The sequence below is a fragment of the Mesoplodon densirostris genome, chromosome 4 (assembly GCF_025265405.1).
Source record: "Mesoplodon densirostris isolate mMesDen1 chromosome 4, mMesDen1 primary haplotype, whole genome shotgun sequence".
Classification (NCBI taxonomy): Eukaryota; Metazoa; Chordata; class Mammalia; order Artiodactyla; family Ziphiidae; genus Mesoplodon; species Mesoplodon densirostris.
The window spans coordinates 44482350-44502778 of NC_082664.1; the positions used below are offsets into that span (position 1 = coordinate 44482350).

The following is a 20429-nucleotide window of genomic DNA, read 5'->3' on the forward strand; positions in this document are numbered from 1 at the left end:
AAAGCCATGACATTCAGAGTCAGAAGATCTGGATTCAAATTCAGCTGTCATTTCTAAAATGATACAGTAAATTTGAACATATAAGTTATAATATTATATTAATGTTTACTTTTCTCTAGGGAATACTGCCAGAAATGTTAGTGATAAAACACACAAAGAATTAAGGTCAAATACTTTATCTAGATATTAAAAAAAGGCATTAAAGAAGAGTGGATATCAACTCTAAACAGTTAAAATGGCACCAGAAAATATTCAGTCTTGCTTTTGCCACTAAATTTGCCATTTAGAGTCATATCATGAAATAATAGGTTGATTCATCCTTATTTTACCTGGTTTAGCAGAGAGCTCAGATTCAGGTAGACTGAGAATGTCTACTTCCTTGATATCCTTTCTTGCTATAGAATAACTAATTATAGAGAAGAATAAATAGGAGGGAAACCATTATTAAATAAGAATTATCACTTAAAGAGTCACGTTAACACACAGAAAATATAAATCTCAAAATCAAAATTATTTTACCTATAAATTGTTTTAAGAAGACCATGTATATCCTAATCCTTAATAAAGGGCAAGAGGTAATATAGGCAAAGCTAATATCTTAATTCTAAAGATTCACATACTCAAAGCACACTAATTTGAGAGCCTCACATTTGTAATATTTCAATTTATGCAACCCTCTTACCTACAATATGGGGTAGTTTATACCAGCATGGTGTTTTCCTTATAGTGTCTATTTTGATCTTTCATATTTCTCAAATTTACTATTCAGTTCAGTATGAAAAATTTAATAGATGGTAACATTAAAATATTTTTATCATTGTAAGATATATTATGGTATCAAATTTTTCACAGAGAATCACAACTCAATAAATACATAATTTTACATTTTTTGGAAACAAAGCAAAGTTGAAGTGAAGGAAGGTTTCTAAAACTCTGACCTTTTTTATTTTTTTTATTTTTATTATTTTTTTAAATTTTATTTATTTATTTATGGCTGTGTTGGGTCTTCGTTTCTATGCGAGGGCTTTCTCTAGTTGTGGCAAGTGGGGGCCACTCCTCATCGTGGTGCGTGGGCCTCTCACTATCGTGGCCTCTCTTGTTGCAGAGCACAGGCTCCAGACGCGCAGGCTCAGTAATTGTGGCTCACGGGGCCAGCTGCTCCGTGGCATGTGGGATCTTCCCAGGCCAGGGCTCGAACCCGTGTGTCCTGCATTGGCAGGCGGACTCTCAACCACTGCGCCACCAGGGAAGCCCCTGACCTTTTTTAAAATTAATTTTTATTGGAGTTCAAAATCTGACTTTTAATCAGAAAAAAAGTCAAAATAATTATTCTAGTAATATAAATTCTATTAAAAGTAAATTTCATGTTTTATAATATGAAACAGTACGCATAATAAAAACAAAGAATTTTTACAATTAGGGCTTCCCTGGTGGCTCAGTGGTTAAGAATCTGCCTGCCAATGCAGGGGACACGGGTTCAAGCCCTGGTCCGGGAAGATCCCACATGCCGTGGAGCAATTAAGCCCATGCGCCACAACTACTGAGCCTGGTCTCTAGAGCCCGTAAGCCACAACTGCTGAAGCCTGCATGCCTAGAGCCCTTGATCCACAACAAGAGAAGCAACCGCAATGAGAAGCCCGAGCACCGCAAAGAGTAGCCCCTGATCGCCACAATCAGAGAAAGCTCGCACACAGCAATGAAAACCCAACGCAGCCAAAAATAAATAAATTAATTAAATAAATTAAAAAAAGAATTCTTACAATTAAAGAGAAAATCAATACTATGTTTTATTTTAAAACTTTTTGAATATTATTCTCACATATTGTTGTTTAGTTTTTATATAAAAATTTTAGGGACTTCCCTGGTGGCGCAGTGGTTAAGAATCTGCCTGCCAATGCAGGGGACATGGGTTTGAGCCCTGGTCGGGGAAGATCCCACATGCCACGGAGCAACTAAGCCCATGCGCCACAGCAACTGAGCCTGCACTCTAGAGCCCGCGAGCCACAGCTACTGAGCCCACGTGCTGCAACTACTGAAGCCTGTGTGCCTAGAGCCCGTGCTCCGCAACAAGAGAAGCCACCGCAATGAGAAGCCCGCGCACCACAACAATGAGTAGCCCCCACTCGCCGCAACTGGAGAAAGCCCGCGCACAGCTACTTAAGACCCAATGCCGCCAAAAATAAAATAAATTTATTAAAAAAAAATTTTTAAAAATAACCTGCATTACAAAAAAGTCAAAACATATTAGGTAACAACTTCTCAGTTCATGAAATGATTAAACTTTAAAAAATAAAGTCTTGATTTCCATTTTTTTCTCCCAATGTAACACTATTAAGTGATTCATTACTCACAATTTAGAATCGATAAATGACCGAATTAAACATTGGTCTTTTTTCACTGTGATATCATCATTACAACTGGGAGATACTACCTGAAATATAAAATAAAAGCAAATTGATTACTACTTTCCCTACTCAAAGAAAGAATATATTTTTTAAAATAACAATTCTGGATCCCCTAACTTCTTGAAATGATTATATTTGACAAGAAATAGGTTCATTGTCAACAGCTTCCAAACCATAATAAATTACTTACAAAAGATTGCCTTATAATTTTTCTTTAGTATATTGGCTTTCTAGATATTTAATATACACAGTCATTAGATAATAAAATGAATAATTAATGAAATATAAACCATAATGTGACCACTTTAAAAATATTAGGATTTATTCTAAGCCAAATAATAACTCATTTACTGTCCAAAAAACAAAATGTATGATCTATGATGAAGACATGCCATATTATAATTTTTTTAAATGCACTTAAATCAGTATCAATTTTGAAATCTGGCTATTTGATTAAAATAAGCACCTAAGTTCCCATTCTTAACAAGGCATGTACAATTTTTAGTATTTAAACAAATCAGAGAAAATCTGAGTGAAGAACTTTTAAATTTCTTAACTTTTAAAAATAACAATGTCCTAACATTTGTAACTAACCAATCTCTGTATATTCTTTACAGAATTTAATATTTAAAAAACATTAAAGGCTACTAATAAATTGCTGAACTGTACCTGCTCAACATTAGCCCCTCTGTGGTAATCTAGCACCAACCACAGAACTTTATGCAATGATGGAAATGTTCTCTGTCGGCACTGACCAATATAGCAGCAATGAATCACATGGGGCTGAGCACCTGAAATGTGGCCAGTTCAACTGAGAGACTGACTTTTTAATTCTATTTAATATTAATTAAGTTACAATTTAAACTTAAATAGCCACACATGGCTCATGACTATCACATTAAACAGCGTTACGTCCAGACAATCAAAAATTCTTGGCAGTTGTATCAGCTGTTTTAACATCAGATGGTATTAAATGTTTTTTTTGTTTGTCTGTTTGTTAGGTGCTGGTGATTACTAGACTAATAATATAGTTGTGTCTGCCCTCAGGAGCTAACACTGAAATGGAAGGGCAAATACAAAAAGATATAAAAAAAAAAAACATAACGAAGGCTAAGTACAGTGATACCAACTAGGCATAAGATAAAATATCAATAAAAACACCTAGGAGGAAGATTTAACCAGACCTGGGAAGGGAAAATGTGTGGCAGCAAAGGCTTAAGGTAAGTCTTAAAGGATGAGTAGACAGAACCCAAGGCTTAATTACCTCACCTGTGAACCACTCTAATGGCCTCCAAATTGATTGCTATCACCTCCACTCCTTTCAACAACAATCCATCCACCATACCACTGTGTCATTAACATTCCTAAATATGCAGCTCAAATAATGTCACTCTTCTGCAAAATTCTATGCAGAACTATGTCCAGGTTCTTTAGATGAAATTTTAAAGACCCTTCTGCCCTCGATCCAAATTATTTCCCAGTCTTCTTTCCTATTATGCCCCTATTCACATCTAATATTTAGGAGCAAACAGTTTCATGAACAAACCCCCTTCTTTCCTATTACTTATTCTGTTTCTTCTAAGAAAGTTCTCTAGTGAAGCTCTGCTAACTAACTTTAAATCCTTCAAGGCTCAGCTCAAAAGCTTCATGAAGGCTTTTTCTTTTTTTTTCTTTTTGGATTTCTTTCAAATAAATGCAAGGTCTCAGGACAAGAAGTCCTAATATTGAATGTATACTATTTTATATTACAGTTACTTGGATTATTCTCTGCAGTACACTAAAATCATCAAATGTAAGATTGACTCTTACTCATCTTTTATTTTATCACCTGGGAAATGATAAACCTGTTGAGTAAATAAAGGCTTTTTTTTTTAATCTCTTGACAAATTATGACCTGAGTATTCTGAATCCAAACTCATTTATTTGTTGGCCTATACAACTGAAAGGTTCGAAGGATTTTCAGACTTTTCCTATGTGAAGTAAATCTACTACATAGGAATTGGGTAATGTATTTACATGAACATAGAAACCTAAAAAAAAAAAAAAAAGGCCTCAGTTCTTTAAAGGAGTCTAACCTAATTTGGGAGGTATTTTGTGCCAAAATTATTATTAGAGATTTAATTGATATCAAAACTCAGAGAAGAAGGGGCATACTTATGTTAAAGTGGTTAGGGGAGAATCTGCAGGAAAGGCAGGACCTGAGCTGAGCCTTAAGACATATTTAAGAGGAGAGGAGTAGGAAGAAGAGAAAGGGGAGATAGGTATTACCAAGTACTATTGATTCCTCTTGTGAAGTAATTCTCTGGCCCATACCTTCTCATTCCTTTCCCAAGTAAGCAAAGGTCAGTTTTCTCTACCAACCCACCCAAGATTTGCCATTTCTAAAGCCTAGGTATATCCTTCCTTTCCCTAAAACTCTTTGTCCTATTCCAGTGTCTGCACCAAAAGTTTTTAAAATTACTATATAATATTTAACTACTACACAGTCTTTGAGATGTGTATAGTAAACTCCTTGAGGGCAATGTGTTATGTCTCATACCTCTTTCTTTTTTTCTTAAGGAGCTTAGAGCAAAGCTGAAGTCACTGCAAATCCTTAGTAAATACTAATTGATTTAAGGGGTAAAGGACTGGAGGAGTGAAGTGTCTTACACAGGGAGCAGTTAAGAAAGAGCCTAAATAGACAGCTTACACTGAAAATGAGAAACAAACTAAGAGCTAGGGATGACCACAGATATCCATCTAAAAATGCAGAATTGATTCATTAGGCAGAGTTAGTGCTGGTATTTTTTTTTTGATAATGGGACTATCATAATTAAATCAATGTTTTAAAATTTCTCTATAAAAGTTACTTCTAGAAAATAAGTCTGAATTTAGTAAAGAAAGCATTCAGGCATCAAGTTAAGAGAAGCTGGTGGTAGGTACTATATATCAGGTGAAAAAAGGTGATGGGAACAGAGTAAAAACAGACCACTGGACACATTTTGAAGGAAAAACTGACAGATCTCAATAAATACTTGGTTACAGAGAATTAAAGAAAGGAAATAACAAAAGAAGACAGTGAAGTATGTGGGACCTGAGTAGGATTGCTCAATTTTGCAATGAAGTCCAAACTAAATTTGTGTAACACTCTCAAAATATTTTAAATGCTTTCTTAAAATCCATGTTAAACAAATACTTTAAATGGTTAATTAACTCTGCAAAGAAACCATACTTACCAAAGCAGGATACCATTCACTCTTCTCAGATGTAGATACCACACTTACAACTTTTCCTAATAATTCATCATTGAGACGTCGCTTATCTTCATCTTCCTCTTCACTACTTTCTTCTTCTTTTTCATCTTCATTACTAAAAGTTAGAATAACTTTATCATGATCTTAACATCAACCATTTTTGATACAGTCATTACCCCAGGGTAGTACTCTCTTCATTCAAGTTGGAATTGAAGAAATGGATACTTCCCTAGCCCCAAAGAAGTAGTCCTGTGCTGTCCATGGTAACTCTGAGTCCACTTCACTAGATCAGTGAGGACCTGGACTTAGACTCTCATGCCAACCACTGGTTGGGACAGAAAAGTTATATCACCAGGAAGTATTTACTGTGCCAAATACAGTTTAAGAGATTGCCCTTCCACTTTTTATGTATGCCAGGTTCCAGATAATATAACTCTAATTCTCCAACAGGTTAGGAAAAGATCTCACCAAACACATCAGGAGGTTTATTTAGATAACCTATCTGGATAACTAACCAATCAGACAAGGCCACAATGAGGAAAAATCTACAAAACAATTGGCCTGTACTCTTCAAAAATGTCACTGTCATGAAAAGACAAAAAAAGGCTGAGGAACTTTTCTAGATTAAAGGAGACTTAAGAATCACATAAACTAAATGCAATGCATGATCTTGGATTGAATCCTGGAATCAGGCGATGGTATAAAGGCTATTATTGGGACAACTGACAAAATCTGAAATATGTACTATATATTATCAGATAATAGCATTCTATCAATGTTATCTATTCTGAATTTGATAACCATACTTTGATTATATAAGAGAATGTCCTTGTTCTTACATAAACTATTTAGGGGTAAGAAGTCATGATGCTTGCAACTTCCTCTTAAATGGTTCAGCCAATTAAAATTATTATTAAATAAAAAATAATTATAATACATGTACATAAAGACAGGAAATGATAAAGCAAATGTGTCAAAAAGTTTTAATAATTTAGTGAATCTGGATGATGAGTATATGGAAGTTTATTGTATTATTCTTACGATTTTTAAACTTGAAATGTTTTTGAAATAAAAAGGCTAAAAAAACACATATACGCACATAACATAGCAAAATAATCCTATCAATTAAGGAATTTAGCAAAGTAACTCAAAACAAAAATAGCCTTTTTTAAAAAGGGGTTGAGATCATTATTCCTATTACTTTGTCCAAGAATTAAGAACAAAGTCTACTCAGGGTAAAATGTCTAAAACAAGGATACAAGATGCTGTGGAAAGGTCACCCAAACAAATTTCACCACCGTAGAAAAACCACTTATTTAATGTTGTGATAATTGTAATGTTACTGGACATGAAAACACTCACACCGGCAGAGAGGACCTCCTTCCTCTGTTCGTCTTCTTTGCAATTACTGGAGTTCCAAAATGCTCTGGATTTGTTAATGGAAGCTGGTCAAGCGTCTCGATAAGAAACAGACAAATTAAATCACTTTTTGCTTCTACATTAGTAGCTGTTGTTCAATTTAAAAAGTCCATCCATGTTACCCTACCTCACTCTCAGCAAAATGTCTCTCTCCTTTTAAGCATAGTGAGGTACGTCTCAATGTTCTCTCATCACCATCATCAAACACTGCAATAGGCAGAAGATAGCAGAGAATTTATGCACACTTATTGCTATTTACCTGGGGCTTAAGAACCATTATTTATTAGTTACGCTTCAAAACCTTTTAAAATATACACATATTTTTCATTCTATAGATACCAAACAAACACAGGTTAATGGCTGCCCCAAACTGCTTAAGTGTCTCCATTCACTTTTTCAATCTCTATCACTACAGAACGACCTTCTTAAACCATTAGCAACCTAGTCAAAGCACAGATATTAAATTACCTTTAATCTTAGAAGAACGAGCAAAAACCTGGTTTAAAAAAAAGAAGTATCATGGGTTTTTTCGCAACAGTTATCAATGGAGTATCTCTAATGTCCAGAAACTGTCTGACTGCTCGTAATGCTGTTGGTTCACTCTACTTCTACTTATTTGCATGATAACTTAATATAACAGAAGTACTGGCTGCCAAATTCTAAAGTCATAAGATTCAACTTGTTTCTTTTGCTAGAGGAGGATGCAAGAAGTTTAGAAATAAAAGTTGAAACACCAGAAAGAAAATTTTTAATTCTAAAAAATAAGTCGTAATTGCACAGAAGCTTTCTCAAGTTTTTATTTCTACTACATTTAAAAGAAATCACACTACTTGGAAACTGTGTAAATATTTCAAGAAAATGGGGGCAAGGAATTTAACAATTTACCACCAATGCTCTTCATATACCTAGCTCTATAAATTATTTTGATAATTTTATAGGTTTAATTTTCCAGAAAGGTACTGATTTTACCATCTAATATTCAAAGAAAATTTTCTCAGAAGATACCTGACACCCAGCTTTATGAAAAAATAAAATACAAGAAGACAGAATCCTTACCTCTGATACTTAAAATACATATACACATCAACAAATGTTTATATATATTATGGAAAAAGCATATATACAGGAAAGCATACAAAAACAAAAGGGATTATTATTTTAAGATTTAATCCTAATTTTTATAATTCTACATGTTTTTCAATTTTTTAATGTTTTTCCAATTTAACAGAATAGATTAATGTTAAGAAAGGAAAATTCTATATTATCTTGATTTAATATCTTAAAATCTTTACCTTGTTACCTATATAATTACAATCCTGAATTTTTTTTAAAGGGCTGCTTTATTAGCAAAAACTTTGCCTTTGAATCATAAACTTTTTTCATGGTAGAAACTTAACTATGTAAGCGTACTCAACTTCTTCAATATTTATCCACCTCAGTCAGTTCCTTCTCTTAGACTAAAGACACCTAGTTCAGATTCTCTTACATGCAGGAGACAATGCAGAGAATATTAAAAGCTCCTGATGCACATATTTAAAGAACCATAATAATTCCACAAAATCATCTGTGTTATACACTGTCAATGATGCAGAAATTAATGACCACCTGCAGACACAATGACAGGATAAAACACAACATCCTCCAACAATTACATCACTAATCTACACTTGATTAACACTGGTTTAAACATTTGTATCACAATTATGATTTATATGGTGTCATCGAGTCTGATAAATAAACCACTGCTCTTCGAAAAATTCAAAATCATGAAATTATCATACCAAACTTAAAATAATTTTTCATGTTATTATTAATGTCCATTAAGTATGCTAAAGAATAAAACTTAAAAGTTCCAATTTTCCTTAATGCCTACAATACCAAAGATGGTGACACTGGACACACACATATACACTATATACACCACATTTAAGTGGTGGAGATGTGAGGAAAGAAAATGAGAATATAAGACAAATGACTAATATCAAATTTATGAAACAAAATCTTTTCCACAATATTTTATTATTAATCAATGGCAGCCCCAAATCAAAATGCTCTGATGAGAAATTTCAACAATTTAACATTCTGAGTTCTTGTTTTTTTAAAATATTCACCTTGAAATATACCAGATTTTTGAAGGAAAAAATTAATCTCACTTCAACACAATTTTACCATGGTTAGAAATAAGGTAAGGACCAAAGTCAACTGTGGTACAAATAACCCTTTTACATTTTTTCACAGGAACCGAACCCCTTCCAACTTCAAATGAACAAAGAGAAACAGAATTTTCTCTGTTTCTCTTAAAAAATTTTTTAAAGAATTTTTTAATTCATAAAACTATACAAAGGTATGTATTTGAGTACTTTATACAAGCTTGTTGAGCCATATAACTTCTCAAGATTTTCTGAAAGACAAACAGAAAATGTAACAACATAGTGGACCTATTTAATCATGACATCCCTGATTATCAAAATCATTAAGAAGTTCCATCTAGGGCTTCCCTGGTGGCGCAGTGGTTAAGAATCCGCCTGCCAATGCAGGGGACATCGAATCGAGCCCTGGGCCGGGACGATCCCGCATGCTGCGTAGCAACTAAGCCCGTGCGCCACAACTACTGAGCCTGTGTTCTAGAGCTCACAAGCCACAACTACTGAAACCCACGTGCCTAGAGCCCATGCTCTGCAACAAGAGAAGCCACAGCAATGAGAAGCCCGCACACTGCAAGGAAGACCCAACACAGCCAAAAATAAATAAATAAATAAAATTTATTTTAAAAAAGTTTCCTCTAGGGAATTCCCTGGCAGTTCAGTGGTTAGGACTCTGCACTCTCACTGCCAAGGGCCCAGGTTCAATCCCAGGTCGGGGAACTAAGATCTCACATGCCATGAGGTGCAGCCAAAAAAAAATAAGTTTCCTCTATAACTTCCATGTTAGAAATATCATCTTAAAGAACACATAATTTGAAGGCATTGAACACTGACTCTGGCATTTTGATAAGAGTTAAATAATTAACTGGTGTGTGTATATTAAGCTTATTTTTGGTTCAAGGTGTATACTACAGCATGACAAGAGAAAAAAAGTCAGAGTATAAAGATTTAGTAATTATAAGATATGAAATGTCTTATACTTGCCAAAAATGGCACTTGAATAGATCACTCACTGAGTGCAAGAGACCAGATACTACAAAAGTTGTATCTCTGTTAGTATATTACATATAAATTCTAAAACCTAATTTGAGGACAATGACAAAGCTAAGACTCTCTCTATAACATTAATCATACTAGATAAAATCATGCTAATGGAAACAAATATACAAAGCCTGACCCTAAACTGTTAGAATTCAAAGAAACAAAAGTAACAGGGATCTAATCTAACTACTAAATACAAAAGATTTACCTGTTATCATAGCACTGTTACGATGCTGGAGAATAATAAGATAATAACAACAGTAAATTAACTTTATCTATCCAAAGATACAATTGGCTATTACTTATTAAGCTTCTACTATGCCCTGAGCCTCACAGCAGCCTCTACAGGGTCGGAATCACTATCTTCCTTTTATAGATAAAGAAATTGAGAATTAGAAGGTTCATCTATGAGCTACAATTTAGTTAAGGGGGGATCAAAATGAATTAACAAACAGGTAAGAAACAGAGGCATAACATGAACACTGGGAAGAGAGTTAAGAATTCTGACTTGATAAACAACAAGGTCCTACTGTATAGAAAAGGGAACTATATTCAATATCCTGTGATAAGCCATAATAGAAAAGAATATGAAAAAGAATGTATACATATGTATAACTGAATCACTTTGCTATACAGCAGAAATTAATACAACACCGTAAATCAGCTATATTTCAATAATAAAAATTAATTTTTTTAAAACCCTCAAACTTTATCTTGTTAATAAACAAAAAATAGACAAAAAAAAGAATTCTGACTTGGTGAAAATAAGTATTATTGTTATATCTGTTTATACCGGTAACAATTAACAAAACATTTCACATGATACAATAAAAGCTTTAAAATTAAAAATATATGCATACCCTAGGTAAAACCAATAGTTCTGTTGCTCATAAAATCATCTGTGATAACTACAGAAGCCCCTCAGCAGCTAAGATCAAAAACTTCAGGAATCTGGAAATTTAAGAAATTAACATTCAAATGTATATTATGTTAACAAAATATCATGAGAATGTTAAGTCTTACAGAAGGCTATTTAAACAATGGGTTAAAGCCTATCACAGGACTAGACAGACTTGTTACTTAGTACTTTTTTTTCTTAATGAATGATTTTCTAGTCAGGGGAATAACCACTTGGATTTGAAAACATTTTCTGGTTGATTCTGGTTATAACAACATTCGTCATATGCAGTTCTAATCAAATTAAAAGCCTTATAAGCCTACAGCACATTCTACAAAAGTCAGTCCATTCACCAGGTTAATGTAACCCTCCTCTACTCTTTTAACTTAGAATTTCCATGAGATCTGATAAAACTGATGTGCAAAATAAGAAGAAGATATGAAAAAAATCCAGAAACTTAAAAAGCATGTCACAAAAATATATCAGTGATTGAAAAGATTTTACTGTTAAACTTGATATATGATGTGTTTGCATACATTTACATATAAATTATTTAAATTAAAAGCAACTTTCTCCTTTACATTTTTCTTATTTTTCAAATACAATGTGTTATTTTCATATTCTAACAAAGCAAAAGAAGAACAGTTTTAGAATGTCTTACTGACAGTTATATTTGTCAGGAATTAAAGACAACATTCAAGTGGAGATATGAATTCTAATCCCAATTTTGGTATCTTCTGAATGGCTGGACAGATAGCAATACACTTCCATACATTACAGGTTCCTTATCTTTAATGCAAGGAAAAGAACTGCCAAATGAATAAACTGCTAGGAAGCATTGTTTTATGATAGGAAGGGGAAATATTTCAAAGTCTCAAAAAACTTAAAAATCCATGAACTGGTGCTATTTATTGTTCAACATTGGAGAGCAAGGTATTATTAGATTTTTTTTGAGTTATATTAGATCCATAATCTTTTTCAAAATTGGTCATTCAGCTATAATATGAAAAATTAATACCTATATTATATAAGGAGTTAATAACAGTTCCTCAGATAACTTTTGATCACTGATAATTATAACTCCTATTTAATCCAAATCAGCAGTATGTTACCCCCTTTTGTTTCATTTATAAGAGCCTGACATAATTTCAAGTTCTTTTAAAATCAAAAAACATCGAGACCATTAACAATACTTTGAATACTTTCTGATTCTACCTATATAACACTTTGCTAGGAATTAGAAATCAATAAAAATTCCAGAAAAGAGCAATTAAGTAGTCACTTAATTAAAGAAAATTATAGAAAGTTCGTGACCTGTGAGAGATTACACATTTTATTTTGCCATCTTTTAATAAGGATCATTCTTTATGTGGCCTACATACTTCAATACCTAAACATTCTTTAAAGCAGAGTGCTATACTGAGTATACTTAAGAGTAATAGTGCCTCTTAACATCTTAAAATTTTTTGGTCACTGTCTCTCATTACACAGATGCAAAAATCTTAAGTATTTTGGATTCTTCTCCCCTAATCAGTCTCTGTTTCTACAAATGTGGTCCGTTTTTCTAAGTGTGTACTAACTTCATTAGATTCAGCCAATGTGCTTCTTGGGTTGCCATCCCAGACGTACTAAATTAGAGATTTGGGGTCCTCAAATCCTTGTTTTTTTCAAATGAGCACCAAGTGATTCTTATGTACACTAGTGCTTAATATATGAACCATATGCAATTAAGATTCTAAGCTCGGGCTTCCCTGGTGGCGCAGTGGTTGGGAGTCCGCCTGCCGATGCAGGGGACACGGGTTCATGCCCTGGTCAGGGAAGATCCCACATGCCGCGGAGCGGTTAGGCCCGTGAGCCATGGCCGCTGGGCCTGCGCGTCCGGAGCCTGTGCTCCGCAACCGGAGAGGCCACAACAGTGAGAGGCCCGCGTGCCGCAAAAAAAAAAAAAAAAAAAAAGATTCTAAGCTCTTTGAGAACAAGAATTATACAATTTCTTCTGTTATTATCTATCAAAGAAAATCACCACAGAGAATGCTCAGTAGCAACTAGTTTTCATCAATACTAAAGTGCCATTCATGTAAAGGACAGAGATTGCTATTCATAATTGAAGGATTATTCTGGGGTGCAGAAAATCCAAAATGTGAAAACCTGAAAAGTACTGCTGCTGCAGAAGTGTAAGCATTACATCAGTAAAACTTCACAAGTACTGTGAATGTAACCTTGATATTGGGCACCAAATAGGATGCATGTTAGTATTCAAACATGCATCATATTATTTCCCATGATTCTGCACACATCAACTCCTGTCATTTTTACCACTGCTTTGTTTAATATAGCAAAATTGTATCCATTTAAAATCTAAGAGTGAATTTTAAGCTTTGTTTTTAAATCTCTAACAACTATTAAGTCACTATTAAGCCTCCTAAAAATATATAGTTCAGAATAATAGCACCATTGTGAACCAACACCAACTTGTAGGAGGTCTAAGAATAAAAATGGTTAGAAAATATTAGGTACATACAGCACATTGCTACTACTAATAGAAGCCACAGAGTAAGACACAGGAAGTACAATTTTCAACCAAAGCGTGTTCTTCACAGCTTTGAGCATCAACTACAGATGAATGATGTTTACCCAAGGCAACAAATCAAGTAAACTAAAAATAAACCTAAAGGGTCATTTCTTTACCTTCTGCAAGGAAACCACAACACTATAATTACATCTTTTATACCAAGACATAAATGTAAAAACCAAATAATGCTATAGACGTTCAGTGTAAAGCCAACGATTGGATGTTATCCACAGGACTGTGTAGTCTGAAAGTAATCAGAGGAGACTTGGAAATCTTAATTATTGCTATTCTCATCAACATAATGACAGGAACAATATAAGTACTACATTTAGGTTTTCATTTACCTGCACTGTGACACTTGTTGCTACTTACAGTAAAGTTTTTTAAAGCCAGTATAAGCTTATGCATGAAATGTTAAGAATGAATTCACATTAGCAGCATATATATCTTTTGTGAAAGGTGTTACTAAGAGAGTCCTTACTGCATTGAAAATCAAAAACTAAGCTATGATCACCTAGGCTTGAATCTACTCTGGCCCAAATTTTTTTAGTTTGTAAATTCTGTGGTAATATCTATAGTACCTTTATATAAAATAGGCAGCAATACAATAAAAGACTGCAACTATGCAATTTTAATTGTAATTCCAGAAAAAGTTTAAAAGTCTGAAAACTTACAATACTAAGTTGTATTGACTTTTCTAACGGAAGAAAAATAACCATATAATTTAACTTTCTTGAAGGGAAATATCAAGATAACCTAAAAAAGAAGTACATTCTTGGATGAAATAGCCATAAGTGGCCAAGTTACTATAAAGAGATAATTAGGTTTTTTTTCTTACCATCAGGGTGTCATTAAAATTTTAGCTATCTATATCAAGTAAACTGACAGGAAAGAATACATATTTCTCTGCCAAGGTAATGATTCAATGAATTTACAAAACAGAGAGATAGATACAAAACCCACAAATTAAATCCTCTGTATTAAATTACCTAACTACCTACCCACAGTATACCAACTAGCATCTGTCAACTTGCTGATAACAGCTTCCTGAAAGGATCCATCAGATGTCCTTGTTTCAACAATGGCTCCAACCTAAAACAAAAAATCCAAATTTCATCACCAAATTTAAACAAACAAACCAAATCACTCATACCAACTATATGACCTGGGTTAAAAAAATGTATCTATTTATGGTAATTCTACCTTACATTGGCTTAGATCTTTATCATTTATAGTGTTCATACATTTACCATGCAATTCAAGTCTCAAAATGCTTAGGCTTAAGTAAGATAGCTATTATTACCCCTATTTTACATGTTGAAAATTGTGGTTTAGGAAGAGAGAATAATTTGCAAAGAGTCCAGGATGAGAACCCAGTCTTTCAAGTCTCATTTCAGAGCTTTTTTTACTACATGATACTGCCTTCAAGAAAACTGTGGAATTTAAGAACCAAAAAACCATAGGACAGCAAAAACAGCTTCAATTTTCTTTCATGTAAATATTGAATATTGGATTCAGCATTTGTATTTAAGGGACCTTTTAGATAAAGGTTCACCTGGAGAGTGAGGGATGGACCAGCTGACCTTCTTTCAGCTTCCAGACCTTTGTATATCAGATATTAACCGAAGTGGTACTCTGACATAACAAAGATTTATAACATAAACAAATGGCCAGAAATGGCTGGAAAACATAATGTAGGTATTCATTAAATTGAACTATTAAGTCAACATAGTTTACTTGGTAAGTTAGAAAAACAGAAGATTCAGACTTATGATACTGGTATATTACACTTATCAAGCTAAACATCTGTGGCAACCATATGAAAAACAAAATGTAGTATTCAGTCCAAGAATTCAAAACAAAAGGTAGCTGAAACTCATGTTCACATATATTAAATTACCCTTCTGTAAGATGTTTAACATTCTTTAACTAACGAAACAGCCATTGTAATATCATAATTTATACTAACTCTACAACACCTTATTTGTATTTTTGTTTTCTGATTAACATTTTTTAACATTTTAAAAGTGTATCTACAAATATAAAATCCAATAAATCACTGTATGAATTTACGATTCATCATTTCAGATTGTAAACTGTACAAAATACGTACTCTTAAAGGACCCTTTACTTGGTCATCTTGCACCAATTGTGTAGTATTATCCTGTTTCAGGAGTACCTAAAAAACATTTTTGCACAATAGTTTGCATGTTACTTTTAAAACAGTACATTTATGGTAATACTGTAACAAAAATGTCTTTATACTTTCTTAGCATCCTTAGCATCTTAGCATCCTCTGGTATAATACTTATTCCATTGTATTTATGTTTATTGTCTCTCTCATTAACTGTGAGCTCCTTGAGGGCTAGAGTCCTCCTCACTATAGCCCCAGCAGTTAGCAAGTGTCAATACACATTACAGGCACTTAATAAATGTTTGCTGAATTAACTATAGAAGGTTTATAATCTGTAGTAATTATTGTAAAACCTTAAAATTGCCTTCATTGCTTTTTATCAATTAGTCATAAAGGTTCTGTCACCAAGTATATTTAAAAAAAAACAGCATCAAACTTTATTGCCTACATGCAAGGTAAACAAATTAAAACCAGAAGTCTTCTGGTCCTTTATAAAGTAAACCTAAATAATAATCTGATATGCAATTCAGTCACAAATAAGTGCTCCCTTCTACTACAGATCCTCCCACATATATAAGGTAACTTGCTCTATTAAGAGAGAGGGAGAATGGGAGAGGGAGACGGAAAGGGAGCATGTACCCAAATAAGGGGAAACTTCAAATTCTAGGTTACTTATGTATAAGACCTCCCCAGACAATCATTGTATTGATTTTAAATTAAATTAATTAATCTACAAAGAGCCACAATATTAACAAAACGTTAAAATTCTCAAAGAATTCCAAGTAAATATTTAGTAAGGAAATCCTGTATAGCTGACATAGTAAAAAGGCTATATGAAACAAGGAAGAAATGAATGTCAAATGATATCCTAAGAATACTCGAAGTTTCACCAGCAGATGGAAGTTTAAACAGAAAGTTTATAATAATCATAGACAAATCTATTTGTCTTCCACACAAATCACACTCCTCTAGTTTAATGGTTCTCAAACTTCAACATTCATCAGAAACACCTGAAGGGCTTGTTATAACACAATCATAGGACCCCATCCTCAGCGTTTCTGACTCAGTTTGTCTGGGGTGGGGGCCTGAGAATTTGCATTTTAAACCAGTTCTCAGGTGAGACTGATGCTGCTGGCCCTGGGTCCACTGTTCACTTATTCATTCAACACATTCTGAGCACCCCCTGTTTATAAGGCACTGGTCTAGGTATTGCGAACAGAACAAGGCAAACATTTCCTCCTTCCAGGGTGCTTAATTTTTGTAGGAAAGGATCACATATGTAAGTGAAAAGCAAATTGCAAAACTGAAAGTACAGAATGATCCAATGATAATAATAACAAGGATTAAGATGCTTTTAATCCTTCAGTACTTTTCTGTACTTCCAAATATTGTACAGCAATCAATAACTTTTTTTCTGGTCACAAAAGCATCTTAAAATTATCTTAAGATAAAATTCTTAAGTCATTTTTATCGCTGTCTTGAAATGATAATTCCCACTGTTTTGTTTGTAGTAATCTATTGTTTTTTCTAATCACTTGAAATCATCGCTACCTGAATAATATGAAAGGAGAGAAAATAGCTTATAGCCTAAGTAAGCATGCTACCGCAAACAGGAAAGATCCAAATGATGGGAAGTATCATGAGTATGGTATTTCATGGAAGCACTTGGAATAATTTCTCATCTTGAGTTCTTTATTCCCAATTCTTAATGTGCTTTTCCTATAGTTTTGTATATAACAGTGCTTTCACATAGTAATGATTCACGAAGTGAAGTAATAGTTCAATAAATAAAATGTTGATTTGCAGTCTCCTAATTCCATCCCTAATTCTCTTCAATCGAGTTAATAAAGCTGTTGCATTAAAAAAAAAATTACCTTAACTTTTACCAGCCTTTTCACAGTCTTAATTTTTGCCTCACAGAAGGCACCTCGGTACTTGGCACTGACATCAGTTCCCACTGTCAGGTAGGCAGGCTCATCCGCCGCCTGATGAAAGGAACATACAATATGAATGTCACTACTATTTTCCCCTACTCCAACCCCAAGTCTCATCAAAAGGTTCTGTATTTCAAGTAATAAGAACATTAACATTATTTGCTTATTAATATCATTGATAATTTGAAAAATACCCCTAAAGCAAATACTTTATTAGCAATCCTTTACTTTATAAACTATATCCTGAAAACATAAAACAATTTAAATTGTAACTAGAAAGTATAAGTAGGAAATATAATGTTTTTTCATTCAGGTACAAAATGATTCAACAGTTTTATGATATATTTAAGAAATGAAAAAATTTAAAAATCCAGAAAAGGTATATTTATTTTAAGTGTCTCATAAAACTTTAAGTTAGTCAGTTATGGCCTCCTGAAATTTTGTTTTCAAATTAAAAGAAATATTGCTATTAAAATTAACACTAACAAATACATAATTAAATGTTTATTAATATAGCTACATAAAGGCAACTGTTTTTGGATACACAATAACTGTACAGATAATAAATGAAGCCAACCCATTTGATAAGGAGAGCATTATTTAGAAAAATCATTGGCTAAATGCTGCGTTTTAAAGCTTTAAATCTAAATTAACTGATGAATGCAGAGATGTGAACTGAGGGTAGCCGTATCTAGTTTATCAACACTAATCTTCTTGGTATATTTTTAAAAAAAAGTTTCACAAAGAAATATCTACTTTTAGCAAATGGCCGTGATCAGAATGATACATGGAAAGATGTGAGAAATTTCACTCCACCATTCATTTTAATCTTGACAGTAACAGAATGATTGCTATCTCAATCTGTCATTTTACGAATATTTTCCAAAAGTTAAGTATATTCATACAAGCTCAGCTCAACAATGCTAAGTGCAAAGGTGACAGTGTACACTTTAGAGAAATACTTTCAAGTAGAAAATGATTTTTCATTAAGTTTTCCCAACTAACATTAAAGAAGGTACACTGTCACTTCAAGGAAATAGGAAAGCAAGAGGAAGTTTGGGAAAATCTTGTATTTCAGAGCTTAATACACTGAAACAGTAAATGAGTAAGCAATCAAGTTTAAAGTTAGTGCATTTATGAATAACGCAAATTGAAGAGAAATACTTTTTGCAAATAAATATCTGACCTGAAATATTCAATGCCACAGAACTGCAGGATGTTATACCTTCCTTTCCCTTTAAACATCACATATGATGTTTGCAATATTAGTTGTCTTCAGGAGAATTTTTTTTAGGTTGGATATACATTTAAAATATTTACTATAAGGACTGAACTAAAATTAAGTATTATTAGTTATAATAATAATATATAATAATACTTAGTTTTAGTTCACCGTCAAATATTTTACCCACAAAATTTCACTTTATCCCCAGAAGAAATGGTATCTCTCTTACACAATCCACACATTCCTTCCTTAGAAAATCGCATTGGCACTGGGGAAGAAAAAAAAAAAATCAAAAAATCCCCCAAAGAACCAAAGCAGGACAAAAGCTTTACTTCTGCAAAGGTCGCTGCCAACACAGGAAGTGTTTAAAAATACTAGCCCAATGGACAACAATGGAAAGGCTGCAGCAGCCTTTCCAAAGTGCTAACTGCTTCGGAGAGGGGCCCAACTGACCGCATTTAGACACAATGATCATCTCTCACCCATTCAACACGTCCTCATTTTCAGAAAGCGCTGCTTAGCAGACGGATCAATTTTGAGTAGCAAAAAAAAATGACATTCCATAGCACTGGCCTCACGACAGTCAGTGTCCAGGGCACGAGGTTCCGAGCAGCGTCGACTCTACTTACCTTCATTTTCACTGGTGATCTGTGGGGTTCCAGCTCAACGAGCTATCGTCTCCGTCGCTGGAACCAAGGGGAGGGGAAAGACAGGCACAGAATCAGTCAACGAGGGGAGCGACCCAGGGAAAGAAAGTAAACAAACGCCAGCGGGGAGGGGCAGAACCCTCACCAGGGAAGGGATAAGATCCCCTCCGAGGGCAGCCAGGACGCAGGAGCCGAGGGGGTGGCAAGAACCCCACGGGCGCCAAAGGGCAGTGGGTTCCGCCGCGGAGTTCGCCAGCGGCCCACCGCGCCCCCGCCTCGCTCGCCACTTTGACCCGGAATGCTCAACTCAGAGCCCCAGGACGGGTCGCTCTGGAGAAGGGCAGGGCGCCGTTTGGGCTTCCCCGGGCCCCCCAGAGGCGCGGTCGCCGAGCCTTGGCTCAGCCGCCCCCCGGATACCCCGACTTCGGCCCGCGCCCCGCCTCCGCCGATCGGCCCCCTCCGCCCGCCCCGGGCCCGCGGTGGCGGCAGCGGAGTGTCACGGCGCCATTGCTCTCCTTCCTCTGCTCTGCACCATATCAGAAAGGAGAAGCACTTCTTCACCCGAAGGGGCAGGGGCCGTGGCCTTCAGCCCAGAGGCGCGCGACGGAGGAAAGACCAGCGAAGGGAAGAAGGCTGGGGGGGCGGAGAGAAGGAGGGGAGGTGGCCCGGACAGGGTGTGGGAGGGGAGGGGAGCCGCACAGCGGCAGCCGCCGCCTCCTCCCCGCGCCCGCCTCAACTTTTTGTACAGCCCAGAGCGGTACCAGCCCCCAGTCCCTC

General features: G+C 34.8%; 1 protein-coding gene across 5 annotated transcripts in view; it reads right to left on the bottom strand.

The window, feature by feature from the left end:
- Positions 1 to 20429, bottom strand: part of ARID4A (AT-rich interaction domain 4A) — a 57696-nt gene that overhangs the window by 36786 nt on the left and 481 nt on the right. The window contains exons 1-10 of one of the 5 annotated variants that reach the window (XM_060096149.1): positions 20185 to 20237; positions 19635 to 19691; positions 17721 to 17831; positions 15826 to 15891; positions 14714 to 14804; positions 7185 to 7264; positions 7001 to 7095; positions 5621 to 5753; positions 2352 to 2431; positions 330 to 406 (exon numbers count right to left, since the gene is read on the bottom strand). In XM_060096149.1, coding sequence (XP_059952132.1) covers positions 330 to 406; positions 2352 to 2431; positions 5621 to 5753; positions 7001 to 7095; positions 7185 to 7264; positions 14714 to 14804; positions 15826 to 15891; positions 17721 to 17831; positions 19635 to 19640 — 739 coding nt within the window. In that variant the 5' untranslated portion in view covers positions 19641 to 19691; positions 20185 to 20237. Of the gene's footprint in view, positions 1 to 329; positions 407 to 2351; positions 2432 to 5620; positions 5754 to 7000; positions 7096 to 7184; positions 7265 to 14713; positions 14805 to 15825; positions 15892 to 17720; positions 17832 to 19634; positions 19990 to 20184; positions 20238 to 20429 lie in introns of those variants that run through there. The other 4 variants (XM_060096147.1, XM_060096148.1, XM_060096146.1 and 1 more) reach the window with 4 other exon arrangements.